Source organism: Natator depressus, chromosome 8, assembly GCF_965152275.1.
Source record: "Natator depressus isolate rNatDep1 chromosome 8, rNatDep2.hap1, whole genome shotgun sequence".
Taxonomy (NCBI): Eukaryota; Metazoa; Chordata; order Testudines; family Cheloniidae; genus Natator; species Natator depressus.
The window spans coordinates 43,332,157-43,353,435 of NC_134241.1; the positions used below are offsets into that span (position 1 = coordinate 43,332,157).

The 21,279-nt window shown below is 41.7% G+C and overlaps 1 protein-coding gene across 8 annotated transcripts in view; it reads right to left on the reverse strand.

Moving 5' to 3' along the window:
* The window catches only part of MTA1 (metastasis associated 1), a 149,193-nt gene that overhangs the window by 65,399 nt on the left and 62,515 nt on the right, over positions 1-21,279 (reverse strand). For all 8 annotated transcript variants that reach the window (XM_074960852.1, XM_074960850.1, XM_074960851.1 and 5 more), the window contains 6 exons: positions 20,571-20,688; positions 18,230-18,332; positions 14,635-14,734; positions 9,136-9,324; positions 8,693-8,767; positions 6,012-6,070 (listed from right to left, as the gene is read on the reverse strand). In XM_074960852.1, coding sequence (XP_074816953.1) covers positions 6,012-6,070; positions 8,693-8,767; positions 9,136-9,324; positions 14,635-14,734; positions 18,230-18,332; positions 20,571-20,688 — 644 coding nt within the window. The remainder of the gene's footprint in view (positions 1-6,011; positions 6,071-8,692; positions 8,768-9,135; positions 9,325-14,634; positions 14,735-18,229; positions 18,333-20,570; positions 20,689-21,279) is intronic.

Here is a 21,279-nt window from a genome sequence, read left to right on the forward strand (position 1 = left end):
CCAAATATTGTCTTCTCTCATTGTATGTAAGTGGCAACAATAAGGTCATATGCATCCGGCTACCATACTGATCCACAAGCACTGCTAACAGTTTAGTGAAATTGCAAAGGAAGTAACTTTTAAAGTGAATTTATGCATTTAAATACTATTATGAGTTACAAACATCTCCCCTTTTCTGTATTTTGCATATTAATTTTTACTTTCTGTATATCCACTACATATATCTTCTCCCACAAGTCAAGATACAGGAAGCTACAATGGTTTCCTTTCTATTGAAAAATCTGGCACAAAAAGGTCATTCCTGCTTTTCAGTTCCTCCATAGACTTTCCCCCGTCCCTCAGTTTTTCTATTTTCCGGTTCATTCCCTGCATCTGAATATTAGACTGCCTTCCGTGTCTTCATGGTTAGCAGCAGTCTCTGAAACAAGCACACTGCTTCTTCATGCCTAGTTGATTTCCTAAGTCTTCCAATCTCACCTTAAGCACCATCTCTGCAAAATCTCTCTCTACAACAGGATTATTAATGGATAGTGGTGGTGGTAGATTGGAATGGATAGGAAGATGGAATTAGAGCTCTGCATGGGACTATTCTTTTAATCCCGCTCCCATCCTACAATACGCACTGCTTCTTGCATTTCTATTTTGCTCCCACCTGCAAAAACCTTAAATCCCACAAAAAAGGTTGGTATATAAAGTAAAAAAACTGAATTCAGACAATTTTTACTACTAAAAGAACAAATCTTGCTTAAACTACGTAAAAAACCTACTTCAACTCCTGTTAGAACAGACGACAAATCTCTTTCTATCCCTCACTTAAAGTTAAGTATTAAAACCTTTATTCAAAAAAAAAAGGAGAGAAAGGAAAAACTTGCTTTACATTGCTGAAATGTTATTTATGACAAACAGGCGAGACATTTAGCGTTGTCCTGCAGTGGTTTTTTTGCCCACCCAACCCTACCTGCAACAAAGTACATTTTACTCACTCCTGTTATTATGGCAGCATTTCCTCTGTGACCCGCAGGATCCCAGTCCCATTGCAGAGCTCTACATGGAATCTCTTCAAAATGTATTTAATACATATACCAATGGGAATAGTTCTTGCTGATGTTGTATCTTACTGATGAGCAAGACCAGTTTCAAGACAACTCTTTATTATGTACAGAAATAAGGGATCAAAACTTCCTATTATTTGCTAGCTGTTGCCTACAACTGCCTTGTCTTTTTGTTTTCTCTGTCCCAGTATGCAGCACCTCACAGGAAAACAGACTGCATAATGAAAGTACAAGAAGTGTGGCATTACTAAACTTCCTGGAGGAATTACTCTATAGCACACGTGACTCAAACTCAGTGAAATACAAGTTTCATTTTCAAATATTCTTTCAATGCTGTTGATTTTGTCATTTATTTTTGTATTCCTTAGAATCATAGGATCATGGAATATCAGGGTTGGAAGGGACCTCAGGAGGTCATCTAGTCCAACCCCCTGCTCAAAGCAGGACCTAATCCCCAACTAAATCATTCCAGCCAGGGCTTTGTCAAGCCTGACCTTAAAAACCTCAAAGGAAGGAGACTCCACCTCCCCCCTAGGTAACCCATTCCAGTGCTTCACTACCCTCCTAGTGAAAGTTTTTCCTAATATCCAACCTAAACCTCCCCCACTGCAACTTGAGACCATTATTCCTTGTTCTCCCGCTTCAGGTAATTGAAAGCAGCTATCAAATCCCCCCTCATTCTTCTCTTCCGCAGACTAAACAAGTCCAGTTCCCTCAGCCTCTCCTCATAAGTCATGTGCTCCAGCCCCCTAGTCATTTTTGTTGCCCTCTGCTGGACCCTCTCCAATTTTTCCACATCCTTCTTGTAGTGGGGGGCCCAAAACTGGACACTACTCCAGAGGAGGCCTCACCAATGCCGAATAGAGGGGAATGATCATGTCCCTCGATCTGCTGGCAATGCTCCTACTTATACAGCCCAAAATGCCGTTAGCCTTCTTGGCAACAAGGGCATACTGTTGACTCATATCCAGCTTCTCGTCCACCAGGTCCTTATCTGCAGAACTGCTGCCTAGCCACTCGGTCCCTAGTCTGTAGCAGTGCAGTAGACAGACATATTAGATACACAACATTGATTCCTTCAGGGTGAAAGGCACTATTGTGCATTACAAACGGTGGTTCACCTTTATCTACAGTAGATGTCTGTCCCATAATCATGTCTGAGAGGAGAGGAAGGCTGGTCAAATGGTAGGTGGCATTTTTTCTGGGACTCAAGATCTAGGTTCAACTTGATGCTCCACATAGTCTCTCTGTGTAGCCTTAGGCAAGTCACTTAGTCTCTCTGTGCTTTAATTCCCCAACTGTACAATGGGGTTAATAGCACTGCCCTTCCCCACAGGGCATTGTGGAGATAAATACATTAAAGACTAAGAGGCACCTCTGCCTATTACTTTGGTAATGGGGGCCATACAAGAACCACAAACAACGACACACCACAGCTTTGGCTCTATTTTCTCTTCCTACCAACTCTCAAGTGCCTTTCTCACTATCAGCACAAGAGAAAACTAGGGTTCCATCAGCTGAAGTGCCCAGAGACCGAGAGAAAAGTGTCCTGAATTAACTTAGGGTACATGCACTCAGTGCAAACAAGCAAACAAACAAAACCCTGGCAGCAAGTCTCAGAACGCAGATCAGCTGACTCGAGCTTGAACTACAGGGCTAAAAAGTAGCACTGTAGATGTTCCTGCTCAGGCCAAAGGCCAGGCTCTGAAACCCAGCAAGGGGGTGGAAGGGAAGGTCTCAGACCTCAGGCTCCAGCCCAAGCAGGAAGATCTACACTGTTTTTAGCCCTGAAGCATGAGCCCAAGTCAGCTGACCAGGGCTCTGAGACTCATTGCTGCAGCGGGTGTGTGTGTGTGTGTGTGTGTGGGGGGGGGGTGGTTTGGCAGTGCACACATTCCCTAAGGGCTTTCAGATCACTCTTTGCAGTCAAATTCTAGGGCAAACACCGAGCAGCTTTACTTGCTTGTAGGTGGGTCTTTGTCAGCATTGGAGCAAGTGACAATCGTTTATTCCTAAGAGGACAAACATGGATCATTATTGTTAAATCTTCAAACAAAAATGAGCACAGTAGTTTAACCAGCCAATGCCACACCAGGTTGTGTTTCTATGCATTTAGGTACCTGTAGTATGTTTATCACTACAGCATGAGTGGAGCCATGCAACTCCTCCCACACCTGCCATAACCTAATGAACCACAGTGTCCAAATGTAGTATAAATCCATCAGAACAAGCACGTGACCTCTACCCATCCATCAATGTCATGAGTTGTCTCAGTTCCATGTCTTGATCTGAAATTTGACAGGCAGGCAGTAATAGCCCTTGGGGGAGAGAAGAGGGCTGTGCACAGAATTGCAGCTTTTCCTGATACATGCTGAGAAGGTCAGAAGTGGAGGACAGTGTATGCTACACTTGCTTAAAGGCTTACCATGTAAATTATAGTACACTACCATTCAAGTCACCTGTGCATTCATGCCTTAGTATTGTGTGCAGGGGAGAGGGTGAAAGGCATCTGCAAAGCAGAGCTGAAGGTCCCTGCTTTGCAGACTGGACTCTTCCATCCATCGTCTGTCCCTTCACCAGAATGCTGCGTGAGTGCTTGTGCTGAGGGTAACGAGCAGAGTAGGGAATGGGGTGTGAAAGCCTTCCCCACATTAGCCGACTGGTAGACCTGGCTGTAAAATTTCATGAAAAATTTTGATTGTGGGAGAAAATTCATCATCACAAATTGGGATAAAGAGTAAAAAATTTGAATTCTTTTACAGGAGGAAACATTCTGAAAAGTTCCATTTCAGGAGAACTGGAAGAATTTTTTGGCTTTCTCCAGGTAGCTCGGCTCTCTGTGCTGCCCAGCTCCCTGGGAGTCAGACTGCCCAGGGGCTGAGGGAGCCCAGGCTGGCAGGAAACAGGTAGACAGTCACGCTCTCACCAGCTTACCTGCTACATTTCTGTGGGAAGACACAATTTGCATGGAACATTTCTTCCATCTAAGCAGCATTTTCCAACAGATAAGCATTCTGTTGGAAAATTTTCAGCCAGCTCTGACTACCCAATGAACTCCACTATCCTCAACAATGCATCAAGCACCATGGGGCAGAATAGGCTTCTCCCCACTTGGGCAAGCAGAATTGTGATGGCAGGCTTCAAAGTTACAGCCCTTACCAAGAGAATCAGATTTTAATGAATGAGGCTCATGGTATTTAAAATTCTTAGCACATCAGAAGAAGAGCATATAAGTAAGGAGCCTACAGATGTATCCTGCACGGTATGACTGTCATTGCAAATAACAGAATACTTTCACATGTATGTTTGAGGTTGGGAAAAAGGGGAAAAAGGCAAACCGCTCACACAAATAGAGAAAATTAACCAACCCATACAGAAAACTATGAACAATTTCATTTATTATGTGACCAAAGCAACTGAGAGGGGGAATAATATGTCTTTTCTGTTAATATCCTTTGTATCTTCAGTCTAAAATGTCATTTGTTTTGCTGTCTTATCATATTATGCATTTATGTCTAATTTGATATCCTGTGTCACCGTGAATAGTATCAGCTTCCATAAAGGACATTACCACTGAATAATAATGGGAGAAAAATTGTATTCAACTTCATTCTGAATATTACATTCCATTTTGGACATTGTTACCAGATAGATATTGGCATGTTGCAAGGAATTCAGAAGAGAGCAACAAAAATGATCAGAGATTTGGGGATCGAGTTGCAAGCTCAATATATAAATTTTGATTTAGCTATGGCTGAAAGGACACATGAAAAAAGAGTTCTTAAATATTTGAAGGGTAGGAGGGAGAGGAATTATTTAGAGTAGTACACATAGAAGTATGTCTAGGAGTAAAGGGAAGAAATTTTCCCTTTCTTAATTTGAGTTCCTCATCCAAAAGCAGCTTCCTAAGAGTAATTTATACTATGCTGTGAAACAGACTCCAAAGGGAAGTGGCAGAAGCCCCACTGCATTGGATTTTAAGAATTAAATTAAACAAAGCACTAGAAAACACCATTTCTAGGAGTCATCTCCCAGCCAACAAAATCTAGAGGAGGAAGAGACCTCTTATTATTCAGCAACTATTAGCTACCCCTTTTTGGCCATTACACTCCTGATCTACCAAAATCACCAATCCATATTTTATGTGAAAAATAAGACTAAGAAAGATTTTGTATTTATTAAAACGACTCAAAAATTCTAAGGGCCAAGTTATGGCCAGCCCTGTGTCACTGTGCTATATGGGGGTGAAGAGAACACAAAGAGTCCCTCCACCCACAGTGCACCCATGCACGAGGCAATCTTAACCTTGGGAGTCCAAGGAGGGAGCCCACCAGCACTGTCTAAAGCAGTCCTTGGCCAAGTCGTCTGGCAAGACAGGAACATGGCCTTGCCTTCCATGCATGTGCAAGCAGCACTATAATGGCACTAGGAAGAGCAGTGGCTGCGCACTCCTAGCCTGCTCCACCCAGAGCACAAGAGGCATTAAGCTCCATGCATTCCCCTGGCTAACAACAGCCATCATTTTGCCCAATGTGTCTGGTAAGAAAAACACAACTCAGACACTTAAAAGGCCAGAGATGACATTTACATGTGCATTCAATCCTCTGGCCAGTAGGCTGTAAAAATAGCTACAGATGCTCATTTTCTGGTCAGTCTGTTACAATACAATGCCTTCCATTGGACTCAACAGATGGTAGAGTTATTGAGTACATGTTCCAGGTGATGAACATATATCCAAATTAGACTGATGGCTAATTTATTCTTCAAAACCAGAACTCCTCCTTACTCACCTATTTAATAATCCAGTTTGTTAATTGTTCTGGCATGGACATTTGATGGCTGCTCTATTTCAGTTTTACAAATAAAATCAGTGCATCATACTGCCAGGCAAAGGAGAATGCTACTATATAAAACATCCATAATGAAATGGGAAATTCATCAATAAGGAAAGACACTTACTAGTTGGGTATATACACTTGTTTTAGCTTGCTTTCTGCTTCTGCTGCTTTCAATCGTTTCTTAAACACAAAAGAGAAAGTTAAAGTGAAAAACAAAAAATAAAAGACGAATGTTCACACCATTTTAGCTGGGAGTCTGGTGATTCAACCCCTAGCACCTACAGGTCTGTTAATGAACAGTAATGAAATTCACTTCCTGGCATTAGCGGCTGTCATGTATTCCCTTTCTGACACAGAAATATCAATTGAAAATCCACTGTTGGCATTAAGAGTCAACCAAAGCATCTTCTGTGAATTCAACCAATCCATTTCCAAAACTACAGTCAGACAACTTCTCATAAAGGACACTCATTGCATCCTCTTTTAGTCCAACAGGAATGTGTGTGCTCAAAGAAAGATCTCAAGTGTTCTGGGCTTGTCCTCCTTGTTAGCTCATACCCAACCAGAATATACCTGAACTGGTACAACATCTTATTCACTCACTCTCCTGACCAGCTGGATCATTTCAGAGAATGTGAAGAGATTTTTGTTCAAAAAGGAGATGCTATACCTATCCTATGCATTGTTTCCGTAACATATACAAACTGTGTTTGAGACCTTCCCAAAATAAGTTAGTAGCATAGGGTTATCACACCATTTATCTAGTAAACAAAAGGTCTGCAGTTTGTAAATCAAGCAGAAACACACATATTGGAGATTTTAAGGTCAAGGGCTAGACCCAAGGGTTTGCAGTGATCTTGGGGGTTCTTCACCTTGCCCTGCAACACATGGCTGCAGGTCAGTTGCCAGGATTGTCTGGCTGTATCTCACAAGAATTTCCCCAACACTGTGGGGACCTCAGGCACTGGTGCACCTTGGTGCCTTCTATTCTCTGACTGTGGCACATAACAGTCTAATCTGCTGTGGGCTGTGATACTTTGATCTAAATTCAGCTGTTGGGTTCAGTGTGTGGTGCAGGGCAGTGTCAGTGGCCAGTGATACACAAGAGATCAGACAGATATACAATTTTGACCCTAATAAACTAGGCAGTGAGCAGCACAGTTTTCATTGGTTGACAGACTTCTCACAGAGAACAGCCACCTTGCCCCCACTTCCAGGGGGCTGAGTTTTCATTGAATAATCAAGGAGTACCTTACAAAAGGAGGGAGGCAAGCAGATTCCCCTCAAAGCAGCTGCCTTATCAGCAGTACTGGGAAAGTGTGCCTATTCAGTATCTAACCCCATAATGATAGCCACACATAGCAGTGAAGAAGCAGCCAACTACTGTGTCAGTGGTGCCCACAGTGGAGAGAGAGAAAGAAAAGGATAGGTTTCTGTCAACATTTCCCCATCACACAATCTTCTTTCATTGTCCCATGTTCCTAGTGCTTAACTCTTTATCTTGCTGGAAGGGGAGGGGGGATCAGTCTACGTCTGCCTCACAGAAAGAGTTAGACAGTCAGTGGCAAGCTGAGGATGTCAATGTGAAAAGCATTGTGTGTGTGTGTGTGTGTGTGTGAATTATGTAATCTGTCTGATCCAGGCCAAACACACGTGGCCCAGCCATATATCCTTACCCTCAGGCAAAGTCTCCATTGGAGGGAGTGAGCAGAATATGACTGTTGTACACTTTCTCTCTCTCAAGTACAACTGGATTGTAAAATGGAGTAAGTGTATTAGATCTGAATATTACATCAAGTATCAGAGGGGTAGCTGTGTTAGTCTGTATCCACAAACACAACGAGGAGTCCGGCAGCACCTTAAAGACTAACCGATTTATTTGGGCATAAGATTTTAGGGGTAAAAAACCCACTTCTTCAGATGCATCTTAAGTGGGTTTTTTACCCATGAAAGCTTATGCCCAAATAAATCTGTTAGTCTTTAAGGTGCCACCAGACTCCTCATTGTATTTCTAAATATTATGGTGATGGGTATATCAGAAATACCTACACTGATCCACATTTTATCTTCCTTTGCAACTAACCTTTCTGCCACTTTACCCAACTCTTACAGCTAGTTTTCAGTAACCAGATTTCTACAGAACCCATTTTTATGTTTCTGTATTGTATTCTGACTATTTAAGGGATCACCTTATCTTCACAGTTAGACAAAGATGGAGGAAATGAGCGCAAATAGTGGCCAAAACTGGCTGGTAAGTGTGCGGGTTAAGGAATGCCAGGCATCAACCTCCTCCCACAATACTCCAACTGCAGGGAAGCAACTCCATATGAACAGCATGCACTTGGTTCTCCAGTCTGGGAGCCATGAGGAGGCAGAAGTAAGGAACAGCCAAGGGAGGGCTGTTTTACACAGCATCCTCCTCTCACACAGAAATTCCTGGGTAACTTCCTGCTAAAATTAATGTTGACCTTAAATACAAAAACATACAAAGATTTTAGTTTTGTTCCCCTTCCCACACTTGAGACAAATTCCAAATCAGTCATTTGAAAGCTTCTCTAACAGACAGGAAATTAAGGGGCATATGTGATAGGAGCACACATGGCAACCCCACATATTTCTCAGACTTCTATAGGATGGCTGAAGACTTCTGTGGCAAGGGAGGTATTTCTAGTGCTTTGGAGCACTGTGAAATCCACCTGCTGGACTGATTCCCAAGGGGAAGTTCAAAGCAGCAATACTCCTCCTTTAAAGACAAAGGCAGCTCCTTTTAAAATTCAATGGATTGTGCTGAATCTCTCTTACCTGCTGAACATATCTATCTGTAGTTTTCCACATGTAGTAATATTCTATTATGCTGGTTAAGGACTTCCATGGAAGCTAGGGACATGAAGAAAAAGCCACAGTGATCACAAGAAGCTAGTGCCTCACTGAAATTCACAAGAATCTTTTGACAGAAGCCTTTCAGTTAAGTGTTTTATAGACTATAATTCCTCCTAACAGAGAAGCCAGTCAGTGCCTATTAGGGGCATCAACCATTCTTGGTGTCCATATAAAATAAATGCCATTCAAGTACAGTGCCTTCACTTCAGAAGTGGGGCAGAGGGTAGGTAAAATCATGCTGTGCTGGTTCCACTTCAGGCCATTCAAGGAACAAAAGGCCAAGTGCCACTCTAGCTCAGACTCTGTTTGAGATGAAGTCCCAGAGCAGAGCACAATTTAATTGCACAGCCTCCATTTATACTTACAAAATCTTGTTGAATGTCAGTGAAGTCTTTTCCATATTTTTCCAATGCTTCCTCAAAGAGATTTGCCTCAGAAGCAGACCACTCTTCCATTTCATCCCTACACAGGACTGGCCCACCCTGTGGCACGAGGGCAGAGATCGCCTTGGAAATGTCATAGACATTTCTGTGCAAAGTATCCATAGCGTGGAACTAAACAGAAGTTTAAAAAAATAAAATTAACAAAAGATGGGCATACAAATAGTAAAATGCTTAGACATGAACCTAGCGACAAGAATCAGATGTGTTATACATACCCCACATGCTGTAATTAGGGGGGTAAAATATTCCACTACTATACATTAGTAAGAACTTCCCCAGTCCTAGACTGACCATTCACTACTAGTAAATGGGTGCGATGGTCATCTAGTAATGGCATTATTTTGGAAAAGTTGATCCCACGTATCCATAATTTCTACTCATCTACTCCAACACTAATCTGATTCAGTCACTAGATGTAAAAACCTAATGAAATGGTACAATCGTAGAAACCTCTAATGGGAAAGCCCTGTTAGATTCCATCCATGGATGGAGCAGGGGTGAGGGCGCCTTTGAGGGCAAGCCACACGAACTCAAATTTATCATGCATCTTCTTTTACTCATAATCAATAGCAATTACATTACAAACAAAAAAACCCATATCAATGCATCTTACTAACTACAACCTAATATAGAACCAAAAATCCCTTTAAAACAGTTTAAGTTCCAAAGTGCAAACACACCTCAATCAAAACCACACCAACTAGGGCAGCGTTAACCTTGCCTGTGGTTGATAATGGATGATTTGCTTGGAGTAGGGATGTGATGAGTGAGAGAGAGAGATGATACAGGGTGAAGGCCTTACTCTATTCCCTAATTTTGGTGGTTTTAAGTTACAGGTTATTCGCCCTTAGGAACCTTGACTGTTCTTACAGTTTTGTGCATTATGGATTTATTCTACAGTGCTTTGTCCTGTTCAGTTGAAATGACCCAAGCACTGGGGCTTCCAATACTTTCCTTGGGAGACTCTTCAACAAGTTCATGCATCTCATTGTCAGGAAGTTGATACACAGCTTGAATTTTCCTTTTTGTCTCACTAAATACAAATTATTGTAAAACATTACTTTATATCACAATACTACCACTTTGTGAACTTTATTATAAATAGAGCCCTACTAAATTCACAGCCCATTTTGGTCAATTTCATGGTCACAGGATTTTAAAAATCATAAATTTCATGATTTCAGCCTTTTAAATCTGAAATGTCAGGTGTTATAACTGTATGGGTCCTGACCCAAAAAGGACCCCAAAAAGAAGTCTCAAGGTTATTGAAGGAGGGGTTGTGGTACTGCTACCTTTACTTCTGTGCTGCTGCTGGCAATGGTGCTGCCTTCAGAGCTGGTCAGCTGGAGAGCAGTGGCTGCTAGCTGGGAGCCCAGCTCTGAAGGCAGAGCTGCCACCAGCAGCACCGCAGAAGGAAGGATGGCCTGGTGTGGTATTGCCACCTTTACTTCTGCGCTGCTGCCTGCAGAGCTGGACTCTCAGTCAGCAGCCGGCACTCTCCAGCCACCCAGCTCTGAAGGCGGCAGCGCAGAAGTAAGAGTGGCATGGTAGGGTATTGCCACCCTTACTTCTGTGCTGCGGCTGATGGGGAAGGGTTTCAGAGCTGGGCATCTGGCCATCAGCTGCTGCTCTCCGGTTGCCCAGCTCTGAAGGCAGCACAGAAATAAGGGTGGCAATATTGTGACCCCCCTAAAATAAACTTGCCAGCCCCCTGCAACTCCCTTTTGGGTCAGGACCCCCAATTTGAGAAATACTGGTCTCCCCTGTGAAATCTGTATAACATAGGGAAAAAGTATACAAAAGACCAGATTTCACTGTCTGTGACATGTTTTTTACGGCCATGAATTTGGTAGGTCTCTAGTTATAAATAACTCGATATAGAGAAGGAACAGTCTGTACTGAAACAGAGCAAATACTACTAGGGAACAATACATTTGATTGCCAAGTTTTCTGTTCTGATCTTTTTCACCCATAGATAGCTAGAATATTCCCTGATTTTTTGGAATTGATCAGATGCAGGTGTTCCAAAGTTATCGTGTTTCACACAGCCAATTAATCTGTTGTTTTCAAGACAGCTACTTAAGAACATAAGGATGGCTATATTGGGTCAGACCAAAGGTCCATCCAGCCCAGTATCCTGTCTGCTGACAATGGCCAATACCAGGTGCCCCAGAGGGAGAGAACCTAACAGGTAATGATCAAGTGATCTCTCTCCTGCCATCCAGCTCAACTCTCTGACAAACAGAGGCTAGGGACACCATTCCTTACCCATCCTGACTAATAGCCATTAATGAACTTAACTTCCATGAATTTATCTAGTTCTCTTTTAAACCTGGTTATAGTCCTAGCCTTCACAACCTTCTCAGGCAAGGAGTTCCACTGATTGACTGTGTGAAGAACTTCCTTTTATTTGTTTTAAACCTGCGGCCCATTAATTTCATTTGGTGGCCCCTAGTTCTTATATTATGGGAACAAGTAAATAACTTTTCCTTATTCACTTCTCCACACCAGTCATGATTTTATATACTTCTATCATATCCCTGCTTTGTCTCCTCTTTTCCAAGCTGAAAAGTCCTAGCCTCTTTAATCGCTCCTCATATGGGACCCGTTCCAAACCCCTAATCATTTTAGTTGCCCTTCTCTGAACCTTTTCTAATGCCAGTATCTCTCTTTTGAGATGAGACCACATCTGTATGCAGTATTCAAGATGTGGGCGTACCATGGATTTATATAAGGGCAATAAGATATTCGCCATCCCTTTTTAAATGATGCCTAACATCCTGTTTGCTTTTTTGACTGCCGCTGTACACTGCGTGGACATCATCAGAGAACTATCCACAATGACTCCAAGATCTCTTTCCTGATTAGTTGTAGCTAAATTAACCCCCATCATATTGTATGTATAGTTGCGGTTATTTTTTCCAATGTGCATTAGTTTACATTTATCCACATTAAATTTCATTTCCCATTTTGTTGCCCAAAAACTTCGTTTTGTGAGATCTTTTTGAAGCGCTTCACGATCTGCTTTGGACTTAACTATCTTGAGCAGTTTAGTATCATCTGCAAACTTTGCCACCTCACTGTTTACCCCTTTCTCCAGATTATTTATGCATAAATTGAATAAAATTGGTCCTAGGACTGACCCTTGGGAAACACCACTAGTTACCCCTCTCCATTCCGAAAATTTACCTTTTATTCCTACCCTTTGTTCCCTGTCTTTTAACCAGTTTTCAATCCATGAAAGGATATTCCCTCTTATCCCATGACAACTTAATTTACATAGGAGCCTTTGGTGAGGGACCTTGTCAAAGGCTTTGTGGAAATCTAAGTACACTATGTCCACTGGATCCCCCTTGTCCACATGTTTGTTGACCCCTTCAATGAACTCTAATAGATTAAAAAGAAAAGGAATACTTGTGGCACCTTAGAGACTAACAAATTTATTTAAGCATAGGCTTTCGTGAGCTACAGCTCACTTCATCGGATGCATTCAGTGGAAAATACAGTGGGGAGATTTATATACATAGAGAACATGAAACTATAGGTGTTACCATACACACTGTAACGAGAGTTATCACTTAAGCAGCAGGAGAGTAGTGACAATCAAGGTGGGCCATTTCTAGCAGTTGACAAGTCTTTTTTTTAAAGTTTTTTTGTTGCAATTCTTCAACAAAAAAACTCCAACAAGAGACTGCTGAATTGGAATTAATTTGCAAACTGGATACGATTAACTTAGGCTTGAATAGAGACTGGGAGTGGATGGGTCATTACACAAAGTAAAACTATTTCCCCTTGTTTATCTCCCCCCCCCCCCCCCCCGGCCACTGTTCCTCAGACGTTCTTGTCAACTGCTAGAAATGGCCCACCTTGATTATCACTACAAAATGTCCCCCCCACCCCCCGCTCTCCTGCTGGTAATAGCTCACCTTTAAGTGATCACTCTACACTAGCTAGATAGCGCTACATTAGCTAGATAGCGCTACATTAGCTATCTTCCAGTCACTGGGTACAGAAGCTGATTTAAAGGACAGGTTACAAACCACAGTTAATAGTTCCGCAATTTCACATTTGAGTTCTTTCAGAACTCTTGGGTGAATGCCATCTGGTCCCGGTGACTTGTTACTGTTAAGTTTCTCAATTAATTCCAAAACCTCCTCTAATGACACTTCAATCTGTGACAATTCCTCAGATTTGTTACCTACAAAGGACAGCTCAGGTTTGCGAATCTCCCTAACATCCTCAGCCGTGAAGACTGAAGCACAGAATTAATTTAGTTTCTCTGCAATGACTTTACTGTCTTTAAGTGCTCCTTTTGTATCTCGATCGTCTAGGGGCCCCATTGGTTGTTTAGCAGGCTTGCTGCTTCTGATGTACTTAAACATTTTGTTATTACCTTTTGAGGTTTTGACTAGCTGTTCTTCAAACTCCTTTTTGGCTTCTCTTTTTACATTTTTACACTTAATTTGGCAGTTTTTATGCTCCTTTCTATTTATCTCACTAGGATTTGACTTCCATTTTTTAAAAGATGCCTTTTTATCTCTCACTGCTTCTTTTACATGGTTGTTAAGCCACAGTGGCTCCTCTTTAGTTCTTTTACTGTGTTTTTTAATTTGGGATATACATTTAAGTTGAGCCTCTATTATGGTGTCTTTGAAAAGTGTCCATGCAGCTTGCAGGGATTTCACTCTTGTCACCGTACCTTTTCATTTCTGTTTAACTGACCTCCTCATTTTTGCACAGTTCCCCTTTCTGAAATTAAATGCCACAGTGTTGGGCTGCTGAGGTGTTCTTCCCACCACAGGAATGTTAAATGTTATATTGTGATGGTCACTATTTCCAAATGGTCCTGTTACAGTTACCTCTTGGACCAGATCCTGTGCTCCATTCAGGACTAAATCGAGAATTGCCTCTCCCCTTGTGGGTTCCTGTACCAGCTGCTCCAAGACGCAGTCATTTAAAGTATCGAGAAATTTTGTCTCTACATTTCGTCCAAAGGTGACATGTACCCAGTCAATATGGGGATAACTGAAATCCCCCATTATTATGGAGTTCTTTATTTTGATAGCATTTCATAGTCACTATCACTGTCCTGGTCAGGTGGTCGATAATAGATCCCTACTGTTATAGTCTTATTAGAGCATGGAATTACTATCCATAGAGATTCTATGGAACATGTGAATTCATTTAAGATTTTTACTTCATTTGATTCTTAGTGTGTGTACCACAGGAGATGACTAAGCACTGGGCAGGAAACATTGCAATAAAATTCAAAAATGGTTGGCAGTAGCATTTACCTAACTGTACCTTTACAAAAGCAGTAGCTGAATCTCAATCACAATCCACCTGTCCATCCTTACATGTGCCTATTGCTGTAGCAGAGGTGCATATTTTACATTTCTCTCAAAATCCTCTTAATCTTACCAGTGTGATGTCCCTGGAAGCTGCAGCAGCACTCATGTGCAAACTTGGCTGTCTGACAGAACTACTGCAGTCTAGGGCCCGGGCAAATGTACCAACAGAGCTGAAAAGGATTAAGAGAATATTAACCTTGCATGCAAAGTGAATACAGGAAAATCCACACACACAATTTCTGAGGCTAGCAGGCTCACAGTGAACAGCGCTGTCATTCGTCATATCAGGACTTACAGTTATGTTCTGGCTCTGAGCCGGAGATCCTTTTCATCACGTGGCTTGCTATTACATATGCTTCATTCTGCTTAGCTCACAAGGCCTTAAGTTACGTTCATGCATTGCAGGAGGCACAAGGAGAGAGACAAACTCTCGGGGAACACATTGGGGTGTATCCTCGTCTCCCCACCCCTCAAGAGATATGGTCAGCCTGGAACTTGGAAACCTGATCTACATCAAGTTTCAGGCACATCAAAACCCTTTCCATGAAGATAAGAGCAGTTTTTAATTAACTGAAGGCACGAAGGAGAAGAGATAGCTGCCAAGATAACAGGTGGAAGGAGGAACAGTAGTGATCCAATCATCATTCCTCTAAGAAAGTTTCAGAAGACCGTCTATTCACATTTAAACAGTTTCACATTCTGCAACCTATGTCCTACATTTATAGTTGGCGGTGGAGGGGGAGGGAGATAGCAATCCAACTCTTCTTTCCAGCCTCTCCAGCTTACCATGCCCATTATATAAACTCATTACGCCCCCAAACTCACATGACCTTCCTCATTCACAGCCTTTACCATATCCACATTCACCACTTGTCACACCCAGCTTGTCAGGTCTTTCCAAATTTCTCAGATGCATCAGCGGGTGGGAGTCTTGGCAAGAAGCATATTATTATTTATATAAATAAAAAAAAATGTGTGTTCTCCCCTTTTCCCTCATTTGCCTCCCCTTATTTTCCACTGGCTGTTGCTCCCCAGTGATCTGTTCTCCATTTTCCTCCCTCTCACTGTTCCACTAGAATCCACTGTGATGTGTCTGAGGTTAGCTTTAGTAAGTTTTGCTTCTCTACTCACACTCTTCACAGAAAGTAGAAATGCTGTGGGAGCATCAACACAAAACTTACTAAAGCCAATGAATTCCACAGTGAATTCATCTTAGCTCAGCCACAATGCAGGACGAGAAAGGGTATATCTAGATAAGGAAAAACGTGTTAGCAAACAACAAACAAGCATTACCTAACCCTGAGCTAACTCGTGACATTTTCTGTAATATAGATACAAGCTAATATTTTTACTTCAATTTAGCCAACTGAGGTCAACCCTTGGCTCCCCGGTTGGTCTGAGCACTTAGTCTAGCACTTTAAGCTGTCCCAAACTGGACAAGCAAAAATCGCTAGTCATTTTTTAAAATACTGATGAACGTTCTCTTCAATAGCACATTCGAGAATCAGGAAAATAAACCATTTTGTGTACACTGAGATGAGTATGAGCCCTTTCCATCTTGCTTCTTAACAATATTTGGCATTTTATTTTGAAGAATTATTTCCCTTTACTATTTCACTTCACTCACTCGTTTGTTCCCTACTATGCCCTTCAACAGCATCTTACTCAACATGCTAAACTCCTACACTGATGGTTTTTTCTTCTCGCTTGTGCTAACTGCATCAAATGGGTTCACTCTACAAGTCCTTCAGTCCCGTATCCTCTATCACACTACATGCTAACGTGTTCCTTTATGACATCCCACTATTTCTTCTTGGGTTGGCCTCTTTTTCCTTCCGTCTTGATCTGTTAGATGCTTATCCACATAGTTGTCAGTACTGCATTTTACATAACCAAACCATGTGAACCTGCACTCCCTCATTTTTTCCATTTCTGAGTGTTACTTTGAGCTTGCTGCCAACATACTCCTTCCTCATGTGGACTCTCTTGTTTACAGTGCTCATCCATCTCAACATTCGCATTTCTGTGGAAGTGATCATTTGCTCATGTTTCTTCTTTATTGCCCAATACTCCCAGCCATACTTTCAAACTGGACAGACCACAATTCTATAGATTTTCCCTTTTAATCTTATTGGTATCTTCCTGTCACACATTACACCACTTATCTCTCTCCATTTGAGCCACGCATTTATTACCTAAGCTCTGATTTCATCGTCCCTTTCCCCAGAGTCTGGAGCCCAGATACTTGAAACTTTGCGTTTCGCTATTGTCTGCCCACCTAGTTTCAACCATTATTCTTCAGCATTCACATTACATGCCACATACTTTTTTTTTCCTCCTCTGCTTATTTTGCATCCATGTCTCTCTAACACATCACTCCATTTATCAAGATCCTCTTCTAAACTATATTTCCCCTCACTGCATAGAAGGATATCATCTGCAAACAACACGCATCAAGGGATCTCCACCTGTATGTTTCTTGTGAGGGTACCAGGACGAGGATAAACAAGATGTTCCCTGATGTTTGGTAAATGCTAAATACTTTTTTGCAATATTCATCAACAGCCTTCAGAAAAGTTTGAGCACATGCTTAAGTGCTAGCTTCAATTAGGAATGCTCTCCTGAACCAGTGCTAGAATGGGTACCACCATCTTGTGAATTCAACACAACGAACACTTATGAGTGAAAAATAGGAAAGCTAAATATCTTTTAAAACCATGACCCCAATTCAGCAAAACACTTAAAAGGGACATGTTTAGTTTATCATTCCTATACAGCAATGTACATCAGCAACAGAACTGACAGTTTTCTGAATCAGGGTCCACGTTATCAGATGCCCTGCACAACTTGCAGAAGTTCCTAGATTCTAGCAAACCAAGTTCCACTAACAACTCGTAACTCCACCCCTTCAACATCCAATGACATTTGACTACATTCACTAACCACACCCCTCTCTCCAATTACTTCACCCATTCCCCTTTCCTTCCAGGCTTTCAGACAGTTCTGTAAACTTACCTGATAGGCACAAGAAGAAATTTGATATTCTCACCAACTTCATTTAATGTTTTAGAATTAAGTTTTCATTCACAGAATTAAATTGGAGCCTAATGGGTCTACTGTGAAAAACTTTCAAATATATGCTATGTTCATGAAAACATTTCAGAGTAATGAGATTAAGATTTTTTTTTTTTTTAAATAAAATCGTCATGGATTGGGGTGGGGTTTTGAGCTGGAAAAATGTACCTTTTCAACATCTATTAACTGTACAGATTTTGAAGATTTTGCCCCAAAATAAATTGTATCTACATAATCTAGCAATGCTATTTGAAAACCCTTACCACACTCCCATCAAAATGTTAAAAATAGGTATTTCAGTAAACTCCCAGGATATGGTTGTCCATAATGCCTGTATTTTATCTGCATTTTGTGTCTCAGATTGGGAACAACTATTGAGTCTCATACCCCATTTAGGCAAGCGAAACACACCTTTTTCAAAAAGGAGAAGTGAACCAGCAACCAAAAAAGTTCATACCAGAAGACAGAGAAACAAACATGAACACTGGGTTCGGGATAGGAGAAGGTGAAACAAGAAATCACCACCAAAATTTTAAAAAAAAAAAAAATTCTTTAGTTTTTTTCCCCAAGGAAAGGCCAAATTTTCTTACCGTGCTACCACCAAGAACTGGTCTATCTGTTTGTCTATTAGCGGATTAAATGCTTCCCAAACCTTTGTTTCAAGTTTTGATTGATCTCTTCCATCTTCTTCACCTGGTTGAAACACAAGTTAGAAATGTTTTGGCATAGCAGCTTTCAGAAAGAATAAAAGTTTTTTCTCTTCTGTATTTCATCTCACCCCAAAATTATGTAACTGCCAGGCCCTTGGTCTATTAAAGCACTTTATCTTGCTGTTTATGTCGCCATGGCTGGAAAGCCTTTCACCCATTTGCCTGTGGCAACTGCACCCCAGCTACACAGCTATCTGCTCTGCCATGGTTATTGCAAGATATATGCTATGTTCCCACCATAGCTGTGTCCCTAGACCACACTGGATCAGCTTTTGCTAGTAGTCAGGATATCTGGTAAACTTTTCTAAGTCTGTTCATATCCACGCTATCCCATAATAATGTCCATTTTCAAGTCTTGTGGCACATGGAGAAGTGGACTTGTAACTGCTGCCCAGACAATATGGTCACCTGATCAGTGATAACGGGATGTGGGCCAAAAGTGCAATACAATGACAGTCTGGACAACTTTTTCACCATGTCATGCAGAAAAAGTTGGCCTATATGTTTAGTGTGTTATGTCTATAGAAAGATGTTGCATACGTCAATATTTTTTAAACAAAAATTTATTCTTACATATCACTGTATTTTCCATTCTAAAAATGACCCAAGCAACCCCTAGAAATACCAGGAAGTTCATGCTGGAGCATAAAGTTCAAACATACCATGTGATTGACAATGATAACAGAATGCTGAGAATTTGGGATCTTTCCACACAGTATGCATATCACACTCATTTGTCCATTAAATAAATTTTTAATGCACACCTTCATTGCTATTATTCCTTCACTTCTCCTCCACTTTAAGGCTTGCCACATTTTACAGTCTCTATATTAGTGTACCTCTTTTTCCTCTATCAAACCTTTTACTTTCACCTTCCCTGTGTCATTTGCCCCATTGTTCCCCTACATTTTTTACCTTTCTTCCTCCCATTCTTTTTCTCTCCCTTCATCACAAAAACTCTCTCCAGTCCCCACAATACACATTCATCAACTGATGGGGGGGGGGGGGAGTGGAGCTGTATGAAGGACATCAGCACACAGTTTGGTAAATCTTTTCCTCGACCATCTTCCCTCGCTATAGTTTCTTCTCTTCCCAGCCCAGCAAACATTGGCCTCCCTTTTGTTCTCTAGAAGATCCTTCTTCCCCCAGCCCAGTCTTCCCAATGTGTGGAGAGGACTGTTCATAAAGGTTAACTCTTCCTCCTCTAATGCTGGGAGGCTAGCCCAGTTGTAGCTGAAACATACCAGTTTCCCAAGCAGAGCAAACAAACGCTGATCTGTGATCCACCCCTTCTGCCTGGTCTAAAACGAAGCTAAACAATGTCAGCAAGCACAGATCAAAGCACCAATGTTACCTCACACCTCTGGCCAGAAGAATGGCACAATCAGAAGATTTGATGGAGATCCTTGTACTGTGGTTCACAGCTGTTCCCCCCCCAGAGAAGGGAAGGGAAGGAAAGAACACCCCCATCCCCATCCCCGGCCCAGGAGAGACATAGAAAACCTGAGGGGATAAGAGGGAATATCTGTTTGCTTCCCCTCCTTCAGGGCCTGGGAGTGTCTGAAAGCAAACATCCCCAGAGCTCCAGCTCCCTTTCCTTGGGCATGCAGGAAAAGGGACAATGAATCCTACAGTTCTTCTCCCTTATGTGCATCAGGAGACGGCAGTAAATCCCCACAATTTCCTTTGTCCTGGAATGCCAGCAAATCCTTAATCGCTCCTGCTCTATAAGTGAGAGTTCCAGCATCACAGCCAAAAGTGATAGGTGGCTAGATGGCTGTTGGGAGTGGGCACCCAGGAGTAATGAGCAGACAGTATTTAATGGGCGATGGGTTGAGAAGGACCATTGGTGTGAGGAGAGGGTTGATTCAGAACACAAAAACACCTTTTATGGGCGTGGTGAAAATTTGGCAATTCTCAGACATCTTATTAAAAAAAAAATAGGCTCAGAAGGAACCAATTAATCCAATTTGTTTCAACAGCTTTTATGACCTGGACAGCTGCTCACTTGAGCTTGGACTGAAACCCAACTAATTGCCTTCAGCTGGTAACACCACATTAGCCTCTAAGAAACCACGACATAGTCCCCACCATGTGACCTTGAGGTGAAAGATTCCATAAGCCATGAGCCAACAGACCATTCCAAAAACAAAACAAAAAACAAAAAAAGGCCATTTTCAACAAGGTATCTTGACAATTCTAACAAAATCATGGAAATTACCTTCTTTTAATAAGTCTGTTATATCTGCCTGGTATCTGTTTCCAACTCGAATCTCTCCTTTATCAGCCAGGAGAGTCTTTTGTTGTGGATCATACACTAGTGAATAAAAGAAGAAATCCTAAAAACAAAAACAAAAAAAGACAAAAGGCAAGCAACATTATTAACGTTATTGGTAGCTAGCGGCCAGTTTTTATCTATATTTTTTTAATCAGGTGGATGAACTATGAACCAAACACCAGTCTTAAAAAACAAAATGAAATGCTATGACTTGCTTGTGAAAATAAAACAATACTCCTCCAAAATGGCTTCATTTACTTAGGAACACATACAGTTGTTACAGCTAACATGAGCACAATTTCCTCATGTGATGCAAATGGGGGTCTGGCACCACAATGATCAACATCCCGGAAAAAGGTGACACATACACGGTATAAGGATCGAAACAAAACCATTAAAATCAATACGCGATGGTAGTGAATTCTCCTCCTCTCGCAGAAGACTACATGATATGGCACTGCTGAGGCAATTAAAAATGCGACTGTGCCTTGCAATATTCCAGAGAGCAACCAATAAGCCCTTTGGCAGCTACCTACACTGCGAGGGTATGTGGACTCCTCTCACAACATACTTTCCCTGCTGCCCATACATGGAGCTGTAGAGGGCAGGGAAAATAAAGCAGTGCTGCAGAATGGCGGCATTGTGCACTCCA